General features: G+C 41.7%; 2 protein-coding genes across 6 annotated transcripts in view; one reads left to right on the plus strand and one right to left on the minus strand.

Moving 5' to 3' along the window:
- Zbtb11 (zinc finger and BTB domain containing 11) overlaps window positions 1-588 on the plus strand; it is a 32,406-nt gene extending 31,818 nt beyond the window's left edge. Inside the window, exon 11 of the mRNA XM_021184538.2 lies at window positions 71-588. Within this exon, the coding sequence (XP_021040197.1) occupies window positions 71-588 (518 nt within the window). The remainder of the gene's footprint in view (window positions 1-70) is intronic.
- On the minus strand, window positions 475-23,762 carry Pcnp (PEST proteolytic signal containing nuclear protein). Of its 5 annotated transcripts, none has more exons than XM_085832179.1 (6): window positions 23,649-23,762; window positions 17,675-17,889; window positions 15,260-15,334; window positions 11,550-11,605; window positions 10,410-10,536; window positions 475-745 (listed from the first exon to the last, which is right to left on the minus strand). In XM_085832179.1, exons 1-5 carry the CDS (start codon window positions 23,755-23,757, stop codon window positions 10,410-10,412), a joined length of 582 nt encoding a protein of 193 aa, XP_085688305.1. In that variant the 5' UTR covers window positions 23,758-23,762; the 3' UTR covers window positions 475-745. The 5 variants fall into 5 exon arrangements, with proteins under 5 accessions (XP_085688305.1, XP_085688304.1, XP_021040198.1 ...); XM_085832178.1 differs by lacking the exon at window positions 475-745 and adding an exon at window positions 8,735-9,650; XM_021184539.2 differs by lacking the exon at window positions 475-745 and having other exon boundaries at window positions 8,735-10,536.
- Window positions 23,763-24,636: the final 874 nt, after the last annotated feature.

Genomic DNA, 24,636 nt, shown 5'->3' on the forward strand with positions numbered 1-24,636 from the left:
TCCATCGAGATTGGAGTTTGGTACCTTACCCCACATACATTTTTTTTTTTTTTCTTTTTTCTTTGGATAGGCGTTAAGCCTTTCGAGTGCTTAACATGTGGAGTAGCGTGGGCTGATGCCCGATCACTAAAGCGTCATGTCCGAACACATACTGGTGAACGGCCCTATGTGTGTCCTGTGTGTAGTGAAGCCTACATTGATGCTCGAACACTTCGTAAGCATATGACTAAATTCCACAGAGACTATGTGCCTTGCAAAATTATGCTGGAAAAAGACACTCTGCAGTTTCATAACCAAGGAACACAAGTGGAACATGCTGTCAGCATCTTAACTGCAGACATGCAGGAACAAGAAAGCAGTGGGCCTCAAGAACTGGAAACTGTGGTGGTGACAGGAGAAACTATGGAAGTTCTTGAAGCTGTGGCAGCTACTGAGGAGTGTCCGTCGGTGTCTACCCTCTCTGACCAAAGCATTATGCAAGTAGTTAATTATGTGCTGGCGCAGCAGCAAGGGCAAAAGCTGTCTGAAGTTGCAGAAGCCATTCAGACTGTTGAAGTGGAGGTTGCACATATGCCAGAGGCAGAGTGAGTGCTGCTGTCACGGGCAGACCTGCCCGAGGAGCTCACCGAGGATGCGTTTACAGTTCATGTCACCACTATGCAGTCCTGGGTTGTGGAACTCTGGGTTGTTGGTGACATCACTAGTCTTCTTGTCTGGCCAGTGAGTTCTGCAGAAAGTCGTCTTTCTGTAAAGAAATTGAAAACAATCTGTTGGATGGAAGTAGTTGATCATGGTATGCCTTTTATGAATTAATGTTTATATTTGACTTTATTTTATTACATACTTTGAATTTAAAAGGTTGCAGTTAGTGTCTCTTCTGTTGTCTGTTTACAGTACAGAGGGTCTGTGTCTAGTTGCTGTTTGTGGATTTAAAAATTCTAATATAAAAAGCGTATCTGTAAGATGCATAAATCTATTACATTTAAAAATGCTTTAGAGCTATGATTCTTGACTCTATTTATTTTAACTGCTTCTAAGTCAAGAATCTATTCTATCTTAAAGCACTTGAGTTCTGTGTTATAATCAAGTTTGTATAATTTATTTATCTGTATGGGAGACCCATATGCAAAGCTAATTTTAAAATACCATTAAAATGCATGAGATGCCTATTAGAGCCTTATTATACTATCTCTTCAAGGCAAGTATTGGCCAGGAGAAAAGAATGTTGTTATCGAACACTGTTGCCGGGAAGTTTCTGCTTGGTAACACTGACTGTGAATGAAAAAAATCAACCCTGTTTCTTTTGCTGAAGAATGAACAAGTTAGTGAGGAAGTTAAGTTTGATGTGGTTATCTTTTGTATCATCATGTTTGTTTAAATTTGTTGAAAAACTACACATCTATAGTAGTAGTATGGAAGTCATATAATTGTTAATTTCAGAATGTTGAAAATTCTTCAGTGCAACCCTTAGTATACTGTATTACATAAAAAATTGATTATGACACTATCAAATTGCTGAAAGTATTTTCAAAAGTTACTTTAAAACTAAATTATACCCATTCATGTGTTTGATTTTTTTTGTTTGTTTGTTTGTTTTTTTGTTTTAATTTCTCACTTCTGAGTTGTCAGATACTCAGATTTTGAAAATAACCACAGGGAGATGCCACAGCTCTCTCTAGAAGACTATCGTTCAAGCTAGGATTGTTACAATTAAGCTTTTCGATATTAGAAGCTTTCTTAAGATATATAATTAAGATATAAAATAGATTATATGTAAATCATTCCTAAAGCACAAGAAGTGAATGTGCCTTGATGTACATATATAATATTAGAATGCTTATTCCCGTTTACTTTGAAAATGGCTTTAAGGTTAAGGAGTAATGTGATATCTCTGCATGCATCTTCTTGCATACGGAATGTGTGCATTTGCAAATTCGTCATCATTTTAAAAGCTGTGTGGCTTTCAGTTTTAAAAGTGAATTTATATACGGCTCATAACTTCATAAAGGCTATTCCTTGGTCATGTCCACCAGTTAGTGAGAAAGTGTTTCAATGAAACTAAAATTTGAAATTGTCTTTTATGTTCCACTTTCACCACTGTTAGATTTAGTTAAATGTATAAGATTATTAATGTATATCAGAAATATATAAATAAAAGATGTTCAGTCTTGTTAAAAGCAAAGCTTTGGCGTTGAGCTTGACATCATTTTCAGTCTATGCCTGATAGTTTATTTAACACGTTAGAAAGAGTAAGGAAATTTATTATTTTGTGGGTGTGGTCTATGCACATGTACCCTCCTCTTTGTGCACATGTGAAAGTTAGGGGTTAGCCTTATCTGCTGTCTTCCTTTACTGTTCTCTTATCTATCCATCTCTAACTCTATATATTATACTTTAAAGTTGTACACTTGCCATGGCATATGTGAAGAGATCTGAGGACAACTTGTAGGATTGGATTCTCTTCTCATCATGTGGGTCCCAAAGATTTAACTCAAGTCATTAGTCTTTGTGGCAGGTTTGTTTGCATACAGTTATCTTGCTGACCTTATTTCCTTAAAAGTATGTCACTAAACAAACCACAAGCTTGGGCTGGAGAGATGGCTCAGTGGTTAAGACATTGGCTGCTCTTCCAGAGGACCCAGGTACAGTTCCCAGAATCCACATGTTGGCTCAGAACTGTCTATAATTCTATCTAGTTCCAGTGGATCTGACTCCTTCACATAGATGTACATGTAGACCAAACACCAAATGTACATATAAAGAAATAAACAAACAGATAGCTTTAAAAAACAAACAAACAAAAACCCAAAAACCCAGGAGCTTGCTGTTTTGGCTAGACTGCCTGACCTGAAATCCCCATGGATACTTATGCTTCACCTGTGCCTAGCACTGGTCGAACAACAGATGTACTTTTTTTTACCGTGCCCAGATTTTATGTGTGTTCTCAGACTCTAAGCCCAGGGCTTCATTCTTGCAAGTAAGTGTTTTACCTACACTGTGTGTGGTCTTCCCAGCCCTAGAGTAAGGAGATTAAATACATGTCTACCCATTGGGAGCTGCAGCAATGACTCAGTAGTGAAGAGCACTGACTGCTTTCCGAGTTCAGTTCCCAGCAGCCATGTGGTGGCTCACACCCATCTGTAATGGCATCTGAAGCCCTGTTCTGGTGTGTCTTAAGAGAGCAACAGTGTACTCACATACATTAAGTAAATAAATCTTTTTTTAAAAGACTAGGGAAGATAATTTTATATTCAAACTTCTTAGAAGTTTGCTTTTGTGACAAAGTTAATGGGAAAGCAAATAACTGCTAACTTTGGATGAGTTGAATTTATACAATTATGTATTGGGGGAGGTGTGATACACACGTGCCTAGTAGTTGGGAGTTCGAGGCCAGCATGGTCTACAGAGTGAGTTCCGGGACAGCCAGGGCTACACAGAGAAACCTTTTCCAAAAAACAAACAAACAAACAAACAACCCCCCCCCCAAAAAAAACCAAACAAACAAAAAATAAAAGGGCTTGGTGATACGGCTCATCATGTAAGAGCTCGTGCTGCCCTTGGGAAGGACCTGAGTATCTGTTGTCTACATCAGGCAACTCGTGACCTAGAACTACAGCTCCTGGGGACACTGACTATGCTTGTCTTCTAGGAACCTTCATGCACATAGAGGTAGCCATATGGATGTATATAAATAAGAAAGGAAAAATAGATCTTGTGCAATTACATGAGTTGCACATAGAAACAAATTAAGCTTCCAAACCTTAGCATAGTTTGTTTTGTGATTTTTCTAGACTTGTGTGTGTGTTTTCACAAGGTTCATGTGCCCAGACGAGGACAGGATGTTGGACTCCCTGGAATTACAGTTGGTTATGATTGCCCATCATGAGTGCTGAGAAGAAAACTCCCAAAGTTCTCTTAAGTCACTACATCATCGCTCCAGTCCATGTTTTGTTTTGTTTTTGAAACTGGGTTTCATGCTGTACTCTCAACCAGCTTTGAACTGCCTATGTAGAACAGACAGACTGGTGTTGAACCTGTAGCATTTGTCCTACCTTTGTCCCCTGAGTACTGAGATTGCAGGTGTATGCCAACAGGACCAGCCCAGTACAGCTGTAATGACTTCATTAGGGAAAGTCTCTATTTTTAACTATGGTGATTCTGTTTAGAAACATACATTGTAGCCGGGCAGTGGTGGCCCACGCCTTTAAACCAGGCAGAAGCAGGTGGATTTCTGAGTTCAGCCTGGTCTACAGAGTGAGTTACAGGACAGCCAAGGCTACACAGAGAAACCCTGTCTCAGGGGAAGAAGGAAGGAAGGAAGGAAGGAAGGAAGGAAGGAGGGAGGGAGGGAGGGAGGGAGGGAGGGAGGGAGGGAGGGAGGGAGGGAGGGAGGGAGGGAGGGAGGGAGGGAGGGAGGGAGGGAGGGAGGGAGGGAGGGAGGGAGGGAGGGAGGGAGGGAGGGAGGGAGGGAGGGAGGGAGGGAGGGAGGGAGGGAGGGAGGGAGGGAGGGAGGGAGGGAGGGAGGGAGGGAGGAAGGAAGGAAGGAAGGAAGGAAGGAAGGAAGGAAGGAAGGAAGGAAGGAAGGAAGGAAGGAAGGAGAAAGAAAATCAGAGAGAGAGAGAGAGAGATGCATTGTTCTGTTGTCAGCTTAATTGTCTCCTGATCAAATCTGAGTATTTAAAGAAACAGCTTTGTGTTATTTGTTTTCCAGCCAGGGTTTCCTGTAGACTGGTCATGAGCTCAGAGTGTAGCTGAGGCTAAGCTTGAACTTCTGCCTTCCTGGCTCCATATCTCCAGTACTGAGATCACAGACATGTACCATAATATATCCAGTTTATGTGGTGTTGGGGATTAAACCCCAGTGCCTCATACACCCTAGGCAATACCCCATCGTTTCTGCTATTGCTACTGCTGTTAAAGCAATCTAGAGTACCACTGTTAGTGAAGTAATGTGAAACTTACACATTAGTAGAAATTAATCCTCTAACATATTTGTGTGTGTGCACATGTGTGCATGTGTGTTTGTAGCCCAAGTAGGCTCTGTAGCCTAGGCTGGTCTTAAGCTAACAGTTCTGTCTGTCTCCTGAGTGTTGGGATAATAGGTAGGAGCCACCATGAGATGTGTTTTTCTCTGTCTACTTATGTCAAAGGGCAGTGACTGTAGAATTTCTCTAGGTTACTTATCTTCTGGATTTGGAGCTAACTCATGTCTCTAGGGTTTACTGTTTTGGACTTTATTTATGTAATATATATGGGTATGCATCAGTATTTTCTGTGTACCTGTATTTTTTGTTTTGTCTGTAATTGTCTGTATCAATTTTATAACCTGATGCCCATGAAGGCCAGAAGAGAGTATTGGATCTTCTGGAACTGGAGTTAAAGATAATTGTGAACTGCCATGTGAGTACTGGGATTTGAACCTGGGTCCTAAGAGAAGCCAGTGCTCCTAACCATTGAGCCATCTCTATAATCCTGGTTTTTTGTTTGTTTGTTTTACAAACTCTCTACATATATCCTGCTCACAATTCTATTAAACCTGAAGTCCCCTTAGAATTCCTTAACAGGTCTTCTATTTTGCATATAAAGTTAAACTTCAACTCTATTGATGCTGCAAACTGATCAGCAAATCTGTTCAAGTGTGTGCAGCGAAAATGCGAAAAAAAAAAAAGTACCTTTTTTTTTATAGTGTTTGTTTTGTTTAGTTTTGTTTTTTGAGACAGGGTTTCTCTGTGTAGACCTGGCTGTCCTGGAACTCACTCTGTAGACCAGGCTGGCTTCGAACTCAGAAATCTGCCTGCCTCTGCCTCCCAAGTGCTGGGAAAATAATTTTACATGTATATTTTGCCTGAATGTCCGACTGTGTACCTCATGCATGTCTGGTGTTGGTACAGGCCAGAAGACATCAGATCCTCTTGGAATTACAGAGAATTGTGAACCACCATGTGGGTGTTGGCAATCAAACCCAGCCCCATGGAAGGGCAGCCAGTGCTCTTAACCACTGAGCCATGTCTTTTCTTGAGACAGAATTTATTTTTCCCAGGCTGGCCTTGAACTCACAAAGATCTCCCTGCCCCTCCCTCCTGATTGCTAGGATTAAAAGTGTACACTACCAGGCCTAGCAAACTTGAATTTATTTCCTGGACTTGCTAATGCCTCTTATCTGGACTACTACAGTTCCATTCTTTGCATCTTTCCTTAGCATGTGCAGGCACTGCTGCACACCAGGCAGGGAAGGATGGAGCAGAGCTGAGTTCTGGACGTGGCTTGAGCATAGGAACGGTCCCCAGATTCATGTGTTTGAATGCTTGACCGTAAGGTGCAACACTTAGGAGGTATGGCCTAGCTGAAGTATACTACTGTGGAGGCAGGCTTTGCAGTCTCCTATGCTCAAGCCACGCCCAGTGTGGCACAGTCCCCCTTCTGCTACCTAAGATTAGATTAAGATGTAGAAATCTCCAGCACCATATTTGCTTGGACGCTGCTATGCTTCTCACCATGCTGACAACAGACTAAACCTGAAACTGCAAGCCAGCTCCAAGGAAATGTTCTGGTTTTTGTTTTTGTTTTTGGTTTTTTTTTTTTTTTTTTTTTTTAATAAAGCCTTGGTCTGGGCTGGTGAGATGGCTCAGCAGGTAAGAGCACTGACTGCTCTACCAAAGGTTCTGAGTTCAAATCCCAGCAACCACATGGTGGCTCACCACCACTAGAGATCTGGCTCCCTCTTCTGGTGTGTCTGAAGACAGCTACAGTGTACTTATAATAATAAATAAATTTTTGAGACTGAGCGAGCAGGGTTGACCAGAGCAAGCGGGGAGCAGGGCCAACTGGAGTGAGCAGAGGTCCTAAATTCAATCCCCAACAACCACATGAAGGCTCACAACCATCTGTACAGCTACAGTGTACTCATATACATAAAACAAATAAATCTTTAAAAAAAAAAAAAAAAAACCTTGGTCATGGTATCTCTACCCAGCAATAACAGTAGTGTGAATTTAATGTCCCCAAAGTGGACATTATCTCTGAAAAGCAAAAAACTAAGATTTTGAATGATAGCACATTAGTATTAATGTATAACAATTATACACGGGCTAAACACACTTGATTCTAGTACTTGGGAGATAGAAGCAAGAGGATCTGTAAATTGGAGACCAGCCTAGTCTACACAGGACTCCCGGGACTTAATAGACTAGTACTTGGGAGATAGAAGCAAGAGGATCTGTAAATTGGAGACCAGCCTAGTCTACACAGGACTCCCGGGACTTAATAGACTGTCTCAAAAAAACTAAGCCAAGCCACGAAATGTGCACAGTGGGTGGAGTGCTTGCCAGGTCTGAAATCCTGGGCAGTCTCTAGGTAGGATCTGATAAAACTGTATGGATGCAGTGCAATCCCAACAGGGAGAGAATGAAGTTGAGTTCAAGGTCACTGTCAGCTATTTAGCTGGAAGACCAACTTAAGATGTGCGTCGTTTAAAATAAATAATAATAAATAAATAATAAATAAACAATGTTCAGAGTTCTGTGTTTATGTTCGGTAATTAGGTGGCTGGCCATTATGTGCTTCAAGGCCATTGCTCAAAGCTCTTCTTCTATCTCTGCAAGGAGCTACTCACTTCAACTCTCACTTCTCCCAACAACCCAGATAACACAGAATAGGATTAAACAGGAAGACATAAAATATAATAGCGTTACCACCTCCTGTCCAAGATGGGCCCTTGTGATCCAGGCAGGCCTCAAGATCTTTTATTATTCCTGCTCTACCCCCCAAGTTCTGGGATTCCAGATATGCATTACGAGCAGCGTCTGGGTTTTGGACTGGTTATCAAACCCAAGCCTTTTGTACAGTAGGCAAGCACCCTCAAAACGGAGCTGTCTCCAGCTTCTGCCTTAGCATTACATTTTCTTACTCTTATTCAGTTGTCCTTTCCCTAACCCGAGGATAGATAGGATTCTCTTCCTACATCTGCGACCTCTCTATACCATAGACTTCTTAGGTTCAGTCCTTTAATTAAATCACTGCTTGAAAAGCCTTTGACATTCATCCAGGTGCTGGTAGCAGTGCACACCTTTAATCCCAGCAGAGGTGGATCTGTGAGGCCAGCCTGGTCTACAAAGTGAGTTCCAGGACAGCCAGGGCTACACAGAGAAACCTTGTCAAAAATTTTTTGACCATTAGGCCACTTTCAAAGTTTATCCCTGGGAGGTCTGCTCCTCTTTTGTAGGGAAACAGAGGAGGAATAGATGTGGGGAAGCAGGGAGGTGGGGAACGGACTAGGAGGAGTCTATGTGTGTGTTGGGGGTGGGGCACAGTTGAGATGCAGTGTATAGAGTAAAAAGAACAGAATCCCTCCCTCAGAGTGTGCTCTGATCTACATGTGATCTACAGTGCTACATGTGCATGGACACTCACAGTAAACACACAGGAAAAGGAAGTCTTAGGAGCTCTCAGGAGCTGACAGTGTAGCTCCTCTCGGACAGAGTATGTAAGCACTGTAAATGGAACGCAAGAGTCTGCCAACCAACCAGAGTCAGGTAGAGTAACAGATAACGCTAACACATTATTCTGACGACTGTCTAATGAGCAGTAAGAGGTTCTGGGGACCTGCTTCTAAGTGGCGACATTTTCACAATGTTTTGTGTCTCCCTCAACTCACCAGCATGCCATATACACAGACTATTTTAAAAAACATTTTCAAAGACGCAGTAAAAAAAATAATAAAAAATAAGACCACCACCAAGTTTGACAAAATTTATTGTGATTTTAGTAAAGACATTCAGCTCAGTCATCGCTCTCCATCTTGACCTCAGGTTAATTTGTTATTCGAGTCAAGTAAAGACTATGTAGGAGAGGTGTTACTTCAACAAACAGTAAAATGGACAAATGGACAGTTTGCAGACATAAATGTTAAATTTATGCATCTTGATATACTTAAATCATGTATGAACTAATAGTGCTATGTACATTTCCATCGTTTTACTTGGGGCTTATGAAGTAAACTAAACTGTAGTGAACCAAGTGTTAGGAATATCCGCAGGCTGCTTCTTGAAGTCACTACATACTGCCCAGTGAATCATCACCACCCAGGAAACTCACCGAAGCTGCCTCCAAACTCAACATAGCCATTTTCAAAGGACATTTTATAATCTCTTTTGTCCGTGACTATTAAAGATGCATTTAACTGTCACATTTAAAAAGCCCATATACAATACAAAAATACAAAACAAACATCCTACATACAGAACTCTAAGAGCATATGCAATGAGAGGCTCGCAATGAAGATGTGTCTAAAGAAGCATTTCTGTCCTATTGCAGTCACTAAATGTGCTTTTGAAACCAATGGTCAGGATGGATGAACTAAAATAAGCCATGGAGTTGTACAAGTAAGAAACCTTGTAAATTCAATTCAAACCGGATCTAGTAAGTTAGTAACACAAATGCTTCAAACGTCACAGAACGTGTGTCGCCTCATCTGCCTTCATACAATGTTATACCTTTTTTTTTCTTTTTTGTTATTTAAACCTTTTAAAAAATAAAAGCCAGCCAAATACATAAAGCAGTATGTACACTGATCTTTTTGGTGGTGTTTGTATTTGAAAAGAAACAGCTTCCTTATGTTTTGCCTCAAGTTCTGGTGGAAATGCTTCTAGGAACTGGAACAGAAACCAAGAGAAGCACATTCAGAATACTGGTTCACTTTGGTAGCAAATAGTGTCCTCTGAAGGTCCTCAACGGAGACACGCTCCGTTAGAGTGGGCTAGTCATAATACTCAATTCTTCATATAAGAATTTTTAACGAAAAAAAATTATTTTTACAGAGCAAAGCATTGGTACCCACTGAGAGCGAAGCAGTACTAGCTAGAATGGCCCAAAACAAAACGAAATGCCCGCAGGAAAAGGTTCACTTTAACCTCATCTAAACTTCCTCTCAGCCAATAGTCCAGTAACAGTGTCTTCTCAAGCCAATACTCCCTCCCTCTCGGTAAGGCTGTCGCAGGGAGCCGGACAGTCAGGTAACGAGGGGAGGAGTCCGGAGAGGTCTGCTTCCAGTTTGAAGCAGACAATAACTTCTGGCTTCCCTCTTAATGTGCTAATACTTGTGTCTAAAAAAATATGCAATTCTTAGAAAGGTACCACTTGTGATTTCTTTATTATCTGTAACCCTTGGAAACTAATCATGTGAAACTACAAAATTAGCAAATGTCTTGAAATCTGTATATAAAACATAAATTACCTCTAATTGCAAACTCTCATTTATTAGTGTACCACTCAATCTTAAAAAAAAAGAAAAAAGGAAAAGAAAAAAAGAAGAAAGAAAAACAGCTCCAAAGCTAGTCTTACACCATTCTTTACAAAAAGGAGACTGCTCCTTCTAACTGCACCCACCCACACCCCAATCTCAGACACTTCACTTAATTGTCTTGGTCGTGGACGTTTCCGAGATGAGATTTTATATTTCGCTCCCACAGCTTCTGGTTATCGGAAAAGCCATGCTTCCCTTTATTAAAGGAGTTTGGTCCGGCTGATGTTGGTGTGTCCCTGTGTTAAAAGAAATTCAATTTATTCAAATTATTGTTGTGGTCTATTTTAAACATGTTAATATACATTTGCTTAGCGCTCATTAGAGACACAGGCTGAATAGCAGAGGCCTCTGCAGAGGTTTTCTATAAAGGGTTAAGACCTCATTGCAGTGTGTATGCAGTGAGGATAAGAGCAGAGAGCCTAGGGTTGTGTATTATTTTTCTTGACTTTTCTAGGCTGGCTTGGACTACAGAGCTCCACCTGCCTCTTGCCTTCTGAGTGTGAGGGAGGACGACAGGCCTGCGCCTCCAGGCCCACCATGGTGGCCTCTTCTGCAGGACAGAGGAGAGCCTGGGGACAAGTGCACCTAACCAAGAGCTCTGGCACTGAGCTACACCCCATCATCAGGGCGCAGGTCTCAACACACAGATAAGGAGAGATAGTACACAGTAGGAGCGGACGCCATTACGGCTCTAACACTACTGCTGAGAGCTGGAGGAATGGACTCAGTTGTGGAATTCTTTTCCAGAATAGACTGTGGGTTCAGTTCCCAGCACCACAGCAAACAGAAATCTGTTACAAAAAGAAGTGACCTAAAACCCACAAATAAGGTTACAAACTAACCTGGTGGCTTACCACCAGCATCTGTAAAAACCAAACAAAAATCCAAACATATGCAAAAGAGAAACATGAAGTATCAGTGTTTTAATCCCAGTACTCTAGAGGCAGAGGCAGGTGGATCCAGTCTATATAGCGAGCTCTAGAACAGCCAGGGCTGCTTAGTAAGACTCTGTAAAATAATAAAAAAGGGCATGTGTGTACTTCATTTGGACTGGCAATAGTATCAGACATATTTATACAAGTTCTAGTAACGACAGGCTGAGCCACTGGGACTGCATTTAATTGACCTAGGGATCGTAGATAGATTTAGATGTTAATTCTTGGAAGGCTCATATGGATTCGTGTAGCGTGTACTGTATTCTTGTCCTCACTTCTCCTACAGCTCTATGATAACTATGAAAGCACGGCACCTTCCAATGTTCTTCATCCTCATCTTTGCTTCTGGAGGCATTTCTTCTGGCTCACTCTGCAGAACAAAGAAATGGAAATGAGTACATTTAAATTATTAATTCACTTGGTTACTAAGAAGGATAATTTTTTTTAATCCAACATTTTTTAATGCCATAAAAGGAGTAAGGTAGTGAACTTTAACAATTACTATATTATCTTTTTATTTTTTAATTTTGGGGTGAGGTGATGGCTCAGTCAATAAGCATGAGGACTTGAGCTCAATTCCCAACTATGCTAGGTACAGTGGTGCTGACTATAGTTCTGGCACCTGATCCTAGGGCCTTGCTGGCCAGCCTGTCTGAATCAAGTTCCAAGACAGTAGGGCCGTCCTAAAAGAAGAAAGGAAGGGAGGAAGAGAAAATAAAGGTGGACTAACTGAAAAGACACCTGACACTGAGCTCTGTCTGGCCTTCACACATACACGCACATGTGCACACACACTTAAATTGGATAGGATAAAGAAAAAAGTAAACTCTCACATGCTAATATGTCAAAGAGAAATAGGAACCTGAAGTTTGCTGGCACTTTTCACACTGGCAAGACATGGAATCTGCCTACGTGTCTGTGAGTAAATGGTTCAAGAAAATGTCAAAATACGTATTCACAACAGAACAATTTAAATTGACTCTATTTTGTGTATGTGGGGGGGGGCAGGGGTTGGGTAGACATAGGTGCCCTGAGCGGACAGAAGCCACAGGTCCCCTGTAGCCACACCTGCCAGACACGGGTGCTAGAACACTAAGGTCCTCAGAGAAGAAAGTGTTCTCATTCATTGTGCCATCTCTCCAGCCTCTTTCACTAAACTATTTTAAAGCTGTAACAAAGAATAAAACAAAAAACAAACAAAATTAAAAGGGTCAGGTGCTAGTACTCAGGAGGTGAAGGCAGAAGCTGACAGATTTTTTTGTGATTTCCAGGCCAGCTACAGATACAGAGTGGACTCTGTCTTAAAACAAAACCAAACCCCATTTCTTGAAAATGAAGGAGGACAGTGAGCCATGGCGTGTAACTCTGAGCAGCAAAGCTCTAGCCTAAGGTTGTGGTTACGTATGTATAACTCTCCATTTGCAAAGATGAATTAACACATCCTGCAAAGGAGCACACAGAGGAGACAGCCACGATGTTGACACATCCCACATAAAGCACTACTACAACGCAGGTAACAACAGCTCTCACTTACACACTTTCCCTAACTTCTATGCTATCGTTTTCTTCTGGACTTGTACATGCAAACGTCTCCTCAGCTGGGTGTGGTGTAATGGTAGGAATATTAGAAGTTCGAGACTATCCTCAGCTACCTCGGGAGCTCAGGGGCAAGCCTCAGCTATCAGAATCCCTGCCTCAAAGACAAGACAAAACAAAACAAAATGGTCAGATGCAGTGTCTCACACCTTGAACCCCAGCTTGCCTAACAAGCACAACGCTCTAGTCAGTTTTGATCCTCCAAACCACATAGAAACTGGGTATGGCCAGGCAAGGTGGCATACTAGCTTTAGTCCCAACATTTGGAAGGCAGAGGAAGGAGATCTATGTGAGCTTGAGGCTAGCCTGGTCTACAGAGAGAGTTCCAAGGACAGCCAGGGCTACACAGAGAAACCCTGTCTCGAAAAACACATAAAGAAAAGAAAGGAAACTGGATATAGGGGTGCATATTTGTGATCCCAATGCATGAGGCAGAGGCAGGAAGATCTGAAATTGGAAGCCGTCCTTAGCTACATACCCAGCTCCACGGCAGTCAGTTTGAGATGTGAGACCATGTCTTTCACAAAGAAAGAAAAAAAAAAAAAAAAAAACCCACAACACAACACCCTTGAGTATGGTAGGATGCCAACACTGTAAAGGGCAAGGGAGAACTGAGACAGACAGCATAGCAGAGACACCTCGAGCTCACTCTGGAACACTCTCACGAGAGAAAGCTCTGGTAGAATCACTTGCACTGCTACTCCGGCTACAGATGCACACCCTGCAGCACTCCACAGCTGCTTTTTGTAGCAAGCACAGTGGCCATCACTGAAGACCAGCTATAAAGTTACTGAAAGCAGCAATACTGAAAGTCAAGTATAAGAGGGCCAGTGAGATAGCTTAGTGGGTAAAGGTGTTGCCATCATGCCAGGCAGCCTATATTCAATCCGAGGGACCCACAGAGTCAAAGAACTAACTCTACAAGTTGTTTTCTGACCTCTCTACATTTAAATGAACATGTGTAGCACAAATGTGTACACACACAGAAATCAAAAAGAAAATATGTAGAGCCAGGCATGGTGGCATATGCACTACTGACTCATAGACTTCCTAGTATGTATTATAAAGTATTTGACTTGACTTGACTTTTAATTTTCTTTCTTTTTTCTTTTTGGTTTTTTGAGACAGGATTTCTCTGTATAGCCCTGGCTGTCCTGGAACTCACTTTGTAGACCAGGCTGGCCTTGAACTCAGAAATCCATTTGCCTCTGCCTCCCGAGTACTGGATTAAAGGCATGCCACGCCCAGTGACTCTTAATTTTCTTGCAATTTTCTATAATATTAACAAATTTTATAGAAATATATTTGTAACTGTTGTGGGTTTCTTTTTTTCTGTTGCCAAAACTGCTTTTCCACTAATTCATGCCTTTCAAGTATTTTAAATATGACAATATTTATAAATGTGTGGTTTGGAAGAATTGTTTAAATTCTTTTTCCTAATTTTCTTTCTTCAGGACAGATTATTTCAACAAGTAATTTGTAGTGATGACTATGTTGACTTCAATTTTGGAGTGTAGTAGCTATGTTTAAAAAAAAAAAAAAAGAGTAATAACCATTTGGTCTTATTGAAGCCAACACGGAATTTGCTGCTGTGGTTTTTTCTTTGGTGATAAATAAAATACTTACATAATTAAAAAAAAGAAATATATTTGTATCAATAGACACATTAAAATTTTTAGTTTTGTGTATGTACCTTAGTGATAACAACAGTTGCCTGGCATTTGCAAGGCACTAAACTCAGTATCTAGCACTTCAAAAACAGAAATCCCATTTTCTTAGGCATTACAAAGAAATGTCACCAATACTATTTTACTATTATCAATTTAACTACCATTAGTACAAACTCTAATTTTCTTTTAATTTCTTCTCTTTTAAAAAAAAGTTTATTACTTTTAATTAATGTATGTGGGTACAAATGTGTATTGTATGGGTATTTGCATGGGTGTGTAGCCTGTGCAAGCCAAAGGACTTGGCTCCCTTGGAGTTGGAGTTAGAGGTGTTTGTGAGCCACCTGATGAGGGTATCAGGAATCAAACTCTGGTCTTCTGGAACGTCAGTGCATGTTCTTTAACCACTGAGCCATCTCCATCTGCTAATATCTTCTTAAAAGGACTAGTTAACTTAAAACTCAGGGCCAGCTGGATGGTTTCATATGTAAAACAGCTGCCAAGCAAACCTGTCTGACAACTGAGACATTTCCTGGACCCCAGATAAAAAGAAAATAATTGACTCCCAAAAGTTGTCCCGACTTCCACCTGCATACCATTGCACACATGCCGCTCTCGCTCTCGCTCTCTCTCTCTCTCTCTCTCTCTCTCTCTCTCTCTCTCTCGCTCTCTCTCTCTCTCTCTCTCTCACACACACACACACACACACACACACGCACAGGCTTTACAAATAAAGTAAGATAAAGTAGGTACTCGCTTACATCTTCGTCTTCATTGAAAGCTGCTGCTACCGACAGAGTTTTTGGAGCAAGAGTTGGAACTGTTTCCTTAGGCTTCTGAAGAAGAAACATTTAACACAGTCATCACAAATAAAACTTACATAGCCTTGTTTAATAAAATCATAATTGCTTTTACAAGGTTCTATTGTATCCATTTTTATGTTTTTATAAGCTTACACAGTAAGGAACTCGATATTTTGGGCAAATCCATTATACTTTTGAAAATAAGAGTTATCAGCCAGTAGATTTGACTTTATTTTGTATATCTAATTACTTTTCTCTCTAAAATAAAAAACAAACCTCTCATTAGTATCTGAAATTTACTATCAGTTAAGCTAAGGGGTGCACGTAGGAGAGATAGATGAGTGGAAATGCTGCTGCCCCACAGCATCCTGCAAGGACTGCAGTGCCTTTAGAAGGCAGGGAGCACCCCACTGACTTTGTCTACCGGTTCCTGTCTACCGTGCCTGCAGTCCAGTTCCTTTCCATCCTTCTTCTCACTGTCCCTTCCTCTGCAACATGCCCCAGGGTCACCAGCGAATACTGTTTTTAAGTACTCCGGTTTGGAAACCCTTCCTTTGTCTTACAAGCTTCTTTTGTTTAGATCCTTACTAAACACTCCCATTTTCCTCCCCGTGTCCATGATACTAACCCGCTACCTTCCAATCACAGACCCTAAGCACCACCCAATAGGACAACTACTAGAAGTAGCATAGGCCAAGGGTTAGGGATATGGAACTCAGAGACAGAGAGACTAGCACAGATAAGGAACCCTTGGCTTCGGTTCCCAGCACTGAAGGAGAGAGGACACATGCCATTCACACCCCTTTGCATTCCTTTTCAAACTAATGTCGTTCCTAAGATGCCAATGGCCTTTAGTCTGGAGACTCCTTACTAGGATATACAGTCCTTTATGATTTGGTCCTAAACCTTTTTTTATAGAGAAAAGTAATTGGATAAATAAAATAAAGTAAAATCTACCAGCTGATAACTCTCGAGACAGGGTTTCTCTGTATAGCCACGGCTGTCCTGGAACTCACTTTGTTCACTTTGATTTTTGTTTTCTGAACTTAAACTTTACTGAATAGGCTTTTCTGAACCTAACTCAACCACTTAATAATTATTAAATCCCATCAATTATTTAGAAAAAGAAGGAACTGGACTCAGCATGCTCAAGTGGATTAGAATTATATGAGCACATATTTTTAAAAGTTAAGTAGGGTTTGATCAAGATACTGTATAAAAATACAATGTATGCTTAAACTGTTAGAAGAGTAAATTAAAGTATTATTTTAAAAAATCATGTATTTATGCAGTTAGGTCTATGTGACTTTTAAACATTACACATCAAGAACCAGAGGATATAGCGAAAATGTTAATAATAAAAATGTCATAGTCTTTTTAAGACTCAGATTTTTTTTTTAGATTTATTTATTTTATGTACATGAGTACATTGTAGTTGTCTTCAGACACACCAGAAGAGGGTGTCAGATCACATTACAGATGGTTGTGAGCCACCATGTGGTTGCTGGGAATTGAACTCAGGACCTTTGGAAGCTCTTCAGTGCTCTTAACCACTGAACCATCTCTCCAGCCCAAGATATTCTTTTTAAAGAGGGGAAAAAATGGTGGGATTTGGGGGTTCTGAAAAAATGGCTGCTCTTATAATTTAGAAAGAAAGCTCAAACAGACTCTAGTGAGAAAATGATTGAAAATTAAAAATTTTCATTTAAAAAAAATCTGAAATGAACATCTACAGCATAAATAAAACCATTTGCATCTGACCATTACAAATTTAAAAAAAGCAAAAAACAAAACATAGATAACCAGAAAATTCTTACTAGGATTATCTTACTACGTTAATCCTTTAAGTTATAAAGAGCTGATTTATAGCCATTGTTATGATTTGGAGGTACATAATGCTAGGTCTCTCCAAGGCCTCTCAAATGCTAAGCATATACAGTGCAGCAGAGCTACAACACAATACAAATTATTACTTTTAATATACTAGTGGTAAAATGGTTTTTAAAATTCCAAAATATCTTTCAAAGTTTTTGTTCAACTAAGAGAAGTTCTAAGTGATTACTTTATAAACCATGTGCTCTTTACAATATGCCTTTTTCTTCAACTGCTTTGAGAGAGTACATAGGCTTTTCCTAACGTGTTCATTACTGTTTGACTTACATGCAAGTTCATAGCCAGTTATAGCAGTTTCCCTTTTAACATTCGCTCTTCTACCTATAGCGCACGCACGCACGCACGCACGCACGCACGCACGCACGCACGCACGCACGCACGCACACACACACACACACACACACACACACACTCACACTCACACACTCTCGTTAAGGACTGTGACAGAACCGTGACAGAAGCACACATAGAACAACTCACACTTGCTCCGAGTCTAATAGAGATGGCGGACGCTTTCCGTGCCGTCTGACTACCTATGGCAAATCCAAACTTGGACATCTTTGTAGGCTTTGTTGGGAGGTCTGCAGCTTCGTCTTCAGCTGATCGCTTTTCAGCGCTGCGACTGGAACTTTCCCCTCCATTACTGGAAGAAACAGTCTTAGTTTTCACAGGTTTTTCTGCTTCTTCTTCAGGTCCTGGTGAAGTCGAAACAACTTACCAAGATGAGCTATTTTTACTGAGCAGATTGACGGGAGCAGCAACCTCAAAAAGCACCTTTACAAGAAGATACCTCTGCAGCTGTCACCTACTGACCCAACAGTCTCTTCACTGCTTGCTAGAGTGTACAGCAGGAACTGAGATTGTGTGGCAGTACAAGAGGCTCCCATGAATTAACTAGCATAAAATACAGAGCAATTTAAAATTATAAACACAGAGTTCACAAAGAGTCAATACCTCTCATCTAAACATTACCTTAATTGTACATTAATCTTGGTTACATTTGTGGAAATTTTATGTTCAGAAATAGAGATCAACAAATTATTTTATATAAACTAACTTGTACATAACCATTTGGCAATACAAAACATCTGGCTAATAAATTATAATATTCCCAGTAATGTAGTCCTAATCACACAAAACATCTACTCATAAACACGACCAGTTACTTAAACTACACTTCAAATTCAGTCTACAGCCTTTCTTCCATTCTTCACCACAGTGCAGACCCAGAGCTTTGTATACAGGACAGGCGTTCTACACTGAGCAACCCCTGGCTATTCCCCAGCTAAGTGATGTTACCCAAGACACACCTTACATAACCCTTCAAGTTGAAAAACTTTAATGTAATCCCTGAAGAGTTAACCCTACTCTGAAAGCTGGTCTAGCACCTGTTTTAAGCTGCCTGTAAGAGCTAGTCAAAGTCAGACTCTCACATACATAGTTTCTCAAGAATGAAGATCTAATCTTAACTGCCGAGAAGGTGCACAGATATATACAAATGTAGAAATCAAGATGTCTTCAACAACTTTGCTTGTATGTGTTTAAGTCAATAATGACTTCATGTCTTGAGTATCTTAGGCTTGGTAATAAATAAATAAGACTATTTAAGAACATATTGGAGACTGAAAAGACTGGCCCATTTCTCTCTCTCTCTCTCCAGCTCTACCCTACAGGACACATTCTGAGACCACGACTCAAACCTGTAGACAAACAGAGCATGATTGCCTTGGCAAGTTCACTAAGACAATGGGGTAAAGCTAGAATGGAGGTTGGGGGAGTGTCCAAGACAGTGACTGACAAGGAAAGGAACCAAAGGCTCAAGACTACAGATCTAGATCCTTGCAGTTTGGTAATAACACACCTTTAGATTAATTAGTACTTTGTGGCACTATCAAGGATTGAATACAGGGCCTTGTACAAATTTAAGTATTTAAGTACTATAAGTGACCTATATGCCCAAATAATTTTCTCATTTCCAGACAAAGTCTAGCTATATTGTCCAAAGCCAGGCATTCCTGTAACTTGCACACATCCTGCTCCATCTCCAGGGTACCTAGGTTCATGGCTTGAATCACCCGGCTAACTCAACAACAAGCCCTTTGAATAGAGTATCTGCTTTGGTACAGATTGCATAAATAAGCTACTTTCTTTGGATTAGAGCTCTAGTTCAGATACTTCCATAAGGCAAAGGTAGCACTGAATAGTTTCTGGAGGTGCCATTCAGTTGTTTATATGTAAGAGTAGCTGAATTAAAATAATGAAAGACTACGCTCCAGTAACTGAGAACCCGATTTAAAACAGAATTTCTTAAGCTGGCAGTGGGCCTAGACCTGGAATCCCAGCACTGAGGTGATCAAATCAGGAGCCTTGTCTGAGAACACCATGGACTAAAGGACATTCTGGACAACTTGGACACTGTCCTGTGCGTTTTACTTGCAATCTTAATCAAGCATATTTAAGCAGGAACTGGCATCAACCATTGTTTACATGAAGACATAAAAGCAGTTATCAGTAGATGGCTCAGCAGTTAAGAGAGCTTATTCATCTTCCAGAGGACCCTAGTTAGAGCCCCAGCACCCACACAAGGCAGCTCACAATTCCTGGAACTCCAGCTCTGGGGGATCCAACTCCTCTAGCTTTCCTGGGCAACTGTATTTATATGTACACGCCCACACACGGACATGTGATTACAAATAATTTTGTGTATTAGGTGTGGTGGTGCATGCCTTTACTCTCAGCACTTGAGAGGCAGAGGCAGGAGGATTTCCCTGAGTTCCAGGTTAGCCAGAATTAGTCCGTGAGATCCTGTCTTAAAAACAACAAAAATGTGTGGACACTGTGCCCCTTCTTACAAGTGGGAACAAAACACCCATGGAAGGAGTTACAGAGACAAAGTTTGGAGCTGTGATGAAAGGATGGACCATCTAGAGACTGCCATATCCAGGGATCCATCCCATAATCAGCTTCCAAACGCTGACACCATTGCATACACTAGCAAGATTTTGCTGAAAGGACCCAGATATAGCTCTCTCTTGTGAAACTATGCCGGGGCCAAACAAACACAGAAGTGGATGCTCACTGTCAGCTATTGGATGGATCACAGGGCTCCCAATGGAGAAGCTAGAGAAAGTACCCAAGGAGCTAAAGGGATCTGCAACCCTATAGTTGGAACAACATGATGAACTAACCAGTACCCTGGAGCTCTTGTCTCTAGCTGCATATGTATCGAAAGATGGCCTAGTCGGCCATCAATGGAAAGAGAGGCCCATTGGACTTGCAAATTTTATATGCCCCAATACAGGGGAATGCCAGGGCCAAAAGAATGGGAATGGGTGGGTAGGGAAGTGGGGGTGGGGGGTATGGGGGTCTTTTGGGATAGCATTGGAAATGTAATTGAGGAAAATACGTAATAAAAAAAAATAAACTTATTTAGACTAAAAAAAAAAAACAAAAATAATTTTAAGCAATCTTTAAAATAATTCCACGAATGTATTTAGATAGCATCTTCTGCTCACAAGCTATGGAGAGCAGGGAGTGAAGAAGGTGGACACAGTACTGGCTTCATCTCTTAGTATAAATAAGCAGATTCAATGTGGCACCCAGGCTGGTCATTTTGTCTTCATGTAACCCTCTTAGCAATTATGTAGCAAAATACACAAAGCATTTAGGAAAAAAGCAAATAAAGCAATGAACTAAAATGGGAAATCAGCAGACAAATATATTACTGATTGTTAATAAACTATTTGTAATTCTAAATATGGGCCATTAGAAAATTCTTTCAAGAAAATTTGAGTGTTAAGAGCTATCACTGAATATTAACATTTAATTCATAAGTACCAAATGTTCTTTAAACTCAACCTAACTGAGCATTTGGAACTTTTATTCAAGGATCTCTACCTTGGATTTATTGAGACATTTTGTTTGTGTGTGTTCTGTGGACTGAGTATCACTATGTGACCCTGGGAAGTCTGAACTTCACTATGTAAGGTAGCCCAGGAGGACCTCAAACCCCTACCTGAACTCCCGAGGGATACTCCTGCTTCCACATCCCAACTGCTGGAATTCAGCACTATGCTTACTAAGACAGTTTGTATTTTAAAACTGTGGGGGGGGGGGGGGGGGAAGTTGAGTGACTGTTGACTAATACTGTGAGTATCTTTAGTAGTGTGAATTATAATGAGTAAATGAACAAGCATTTGTAAATAAGAACATCCTTTGTTTATTTTTATTTTCTATACAATGGTGTCTGCCTGGTGTGTGTCTGCTTGGACATGTCAGATCTTAAAGTTTCAGAGAGTTGTGAGCTGCCACGTGGGTGCTGGGATTTGAACCCCGGTCCTCTGGAAGAGCATTTGCTGCTCTTAATCACTGAGCCATCTCTCCAGCCTCTGCCCTTTCAATTTGTAAGTCATCATTACACAAACTGTTAGCTTTTAGATGAAAAAATATTTTAGTGAAGCCTTCTGTTTATGTGTAAGTTAATATCAATTAAAACCAAACATACTACAATTATTCTCTTTCACTGACTAGCTGAGATGGGACAATTCCACAAAGGTACCATTCATGAGTCATGTGCACTCTGGTACCTTATCTGGGGAAAAAGAAAAAAACCAAAACAAACAAACAAAAACCCCAAACCAAGGACTGCAGTAGCTCTCTAACAGGACAGGTAGTCCATGAGTCCTGTTCTGACACAGGAAATATACACATCACTGAAAGTGGCTCTTGGCTTAACCCTTAAGTTGCTTGTCTCTAAATCTCTCTAAGTTTCTACTTAAGTTAAAGAGCTACACAGGAGATCGTCTCTCTACTAAAATAGAGCACAGTAGTGAAGTCCAACTGTAGCATAAATGGGGCCTTGGGTTCAACCTCCAGGATCAATAACGAGGTTGAATGAGTAGGGAAACTGCTCGTATTTCCAACACTGTGGGCTGAAGAAAAGTTGCCAACTCTAGACAAAGGTTTCCAAGAGAGCTGAATACTTGCCTGAAGCTTATCAATTCAATCCTACCTATGGGCGAAATGTTTCAGTTCTGAAACTCTGCATGACCCCTGTATGTCTGATATTAAAGTGAGCTTTACGAAATCAGGCAAATTATGAAGAAAAGGGCTGCTATTTTAAGTTACCAACATAAAATAATCAATGTAGCCCCTAACATTGTTAAGATGGAAATTTATTCACAGGACAGAGTGTCCCTCAACTGAAAGGATGGCAAGTACATTGCATACATACACACGAATTTCTTTAGACGTTTAAGGTACATTTTAGCAGTACTTTAAAACGATGTTGTCAGTCAAGGCAAAGGGACCTTAAATTCAAGGCCACCCCAAGATACTTTAGGCTACAGTTTTTCCTCAAACTACTTTTAACATAAAGAAGGTCTAAAGTAAGAACTAAAATCATTAGCTATTTTACTAGTTTATTTTAAAAAACACAAAATGAGGAAGAGACTGGCCTGTAATTCCAGTACTCAGGAAGCCAGAGCTAAATAAGCTCCTAGCTCAAGCCGGGGGTGGGGTGGGGTGGGGTGGGGGCGGTGGTGTTCGGCAATTAACAAACTTGGTAGACCCTACTTTTGGCCTTTATGCGATACTGAACCTATATGTTCTCACATTTAAGTATTTCAAGGATAAGACCGAAGAAAGCCAGAACAGTGAAAGGCTAAAACATTCCAAGCATGTGCTAATTATCCTTCCGACAAAAGGGCGTAGGGGAAAGAGACTAAGCATTTCTTTTCCTTTATGTACACCATCAAAAATTACGGGGGTAGGAGGAACGAAAAGATAGCTATAATCTGAGTTTAATTTCGTGACAAATTACAGAAAGATCACACCTTCCTACCACGCCAACGAAATATCTGACATAGACTCCGCTGCTGGCAGCCTAAGAAAGATCCCGGAAAGAAAGCGAATCAAACCCTAATTTCAAGCGTTTGCTGCTTGAGCCAGATTCCCCTCTCCCCTGCATCGCCTCGACTTATGCCACCGCAGGGTTTATAAATGTTATGTCTGAAAATACAGCAGAGAGTGGGCTGGGGTCTTCCACCTCCGCCGCGAAAAAGAGAGCATCAACCCTCGTTACGTGTAACCGAGAGGCCGGCGACCTCGGAAAGCCGGCATGCGGCCAGTGCCCGCGGCGGCTCGGCGCTCGCACGGGGGCCTGAGTGCGCAGCGGGCCCTGAGCTCTCTGCTGTTTGGGCTCCCCGGCCAAACTCCCACCTCCCTTCGCACGGCCGGGTGATAACCGGCGGCCTCTCTGATTAGGCGACGCGGACCTCGATCTCCCCCGCGGGCCACACCGGGCGTGCCCGGCACTCATCAGGGCCCAGCCCCTGGCCCGGCGAGCGCCAGCTCCGCCCGCTCCTGCGATACCGGAAAGCCCCCCCGCCCCCTGGGAAACCCAAAGAAAGGCCGGAGTAGCCCCCGTAGCCCGCGACGCTGGGGTTGTGTTCACCTCCGGCGGCTCCGGCTCGCTGCGGCTTCTCTGGCTTCTCCTCTCCCGCCTTCCCGTCCGCCATCTTCCTCGCCGCGGCCTCCCCCTGCAGCCCGGGCAAGAACGTCATGGCCCCGCCCAGCAACCACAAAGCTTCGGGCGGGCCTGCGAGGCCGCAGCCTAGAGAGGACCTGGAACCGGAGACAGAGACGGATGTGACGTCGTTGACTGGAACGAGGTGTGTGGTGACGGCTATGGAGGACTGGGCGGTGGGATGGCACGTCCGGGTTAGTACGGAGTCACCGATCGTGGACCGGTGGGTTCAATCCTAGGTGTTTCCACGCTCAGCGGTGGTCGCGGCTGGTCCTTCATTTTATGGGATAGGGCTGTGTTCTTACAGAGAAAATCAGTTATCGGACGCCGTCTTAGTGTTGACACCGTTCAATCTCCAGTGCAGTCCGGCGTGCAATTATCGTTTCCATTTGTGCAATGACACCGAAAAGCGACTTATGGAAGATTACGTTGTAGAGCCTTACTGAAATTGGGGCTGAAGAAATTTCCGCGGCTTTTGCATTCGTGAAAAATTCAGCGTGAGAGTTGTAGCAAGCAAGCAAACATTAAAAGCAAAAATAGGGCCGGGCGTGGTGGCGCACGCCTTTAATCCCAGCACTCGGGAGGCAGAGGCAGGCGGATTTCTGAGTTCGAGGCCAGCCTGGTCTACAAAGTGAGCTCCAGGACAGCCAGGGCTATACAGAGAAACCCTGTCTCGTAAAAACCAAAAAAAAAAAAAAAAAAAAAAAAAAAGCAAAAATAGGTATACATGGAGGTCAAGGGCGCTTCCTGCTCTTTCAGAGGACAGTTCAATTCCCAGTTGGGTGTTCTACAGCGGCTGATAACTCCAGTTCCAGGAAATCCGACTACTAAGAGTTCACACTCACTTGCATATATTCAAACACCCGTTTAAGAAAAATAAAAAACAAACAAAATCCCCGGCTACACTCTGAAGGGC

This window comes from Mus caroli, unplaced genomic scaffold, assembly GCF_978045245.1.
Source record: "Mus caroli unplaced genomic scaffold, Mus_caroli_1 scaffold_17, whole genome shotgun sequence".
Lineage (NCBI taxonomy): Eukaryota > Metazoa > Chordata > Mammalia > Rodentia > Muridae > Mus > Mus caroli.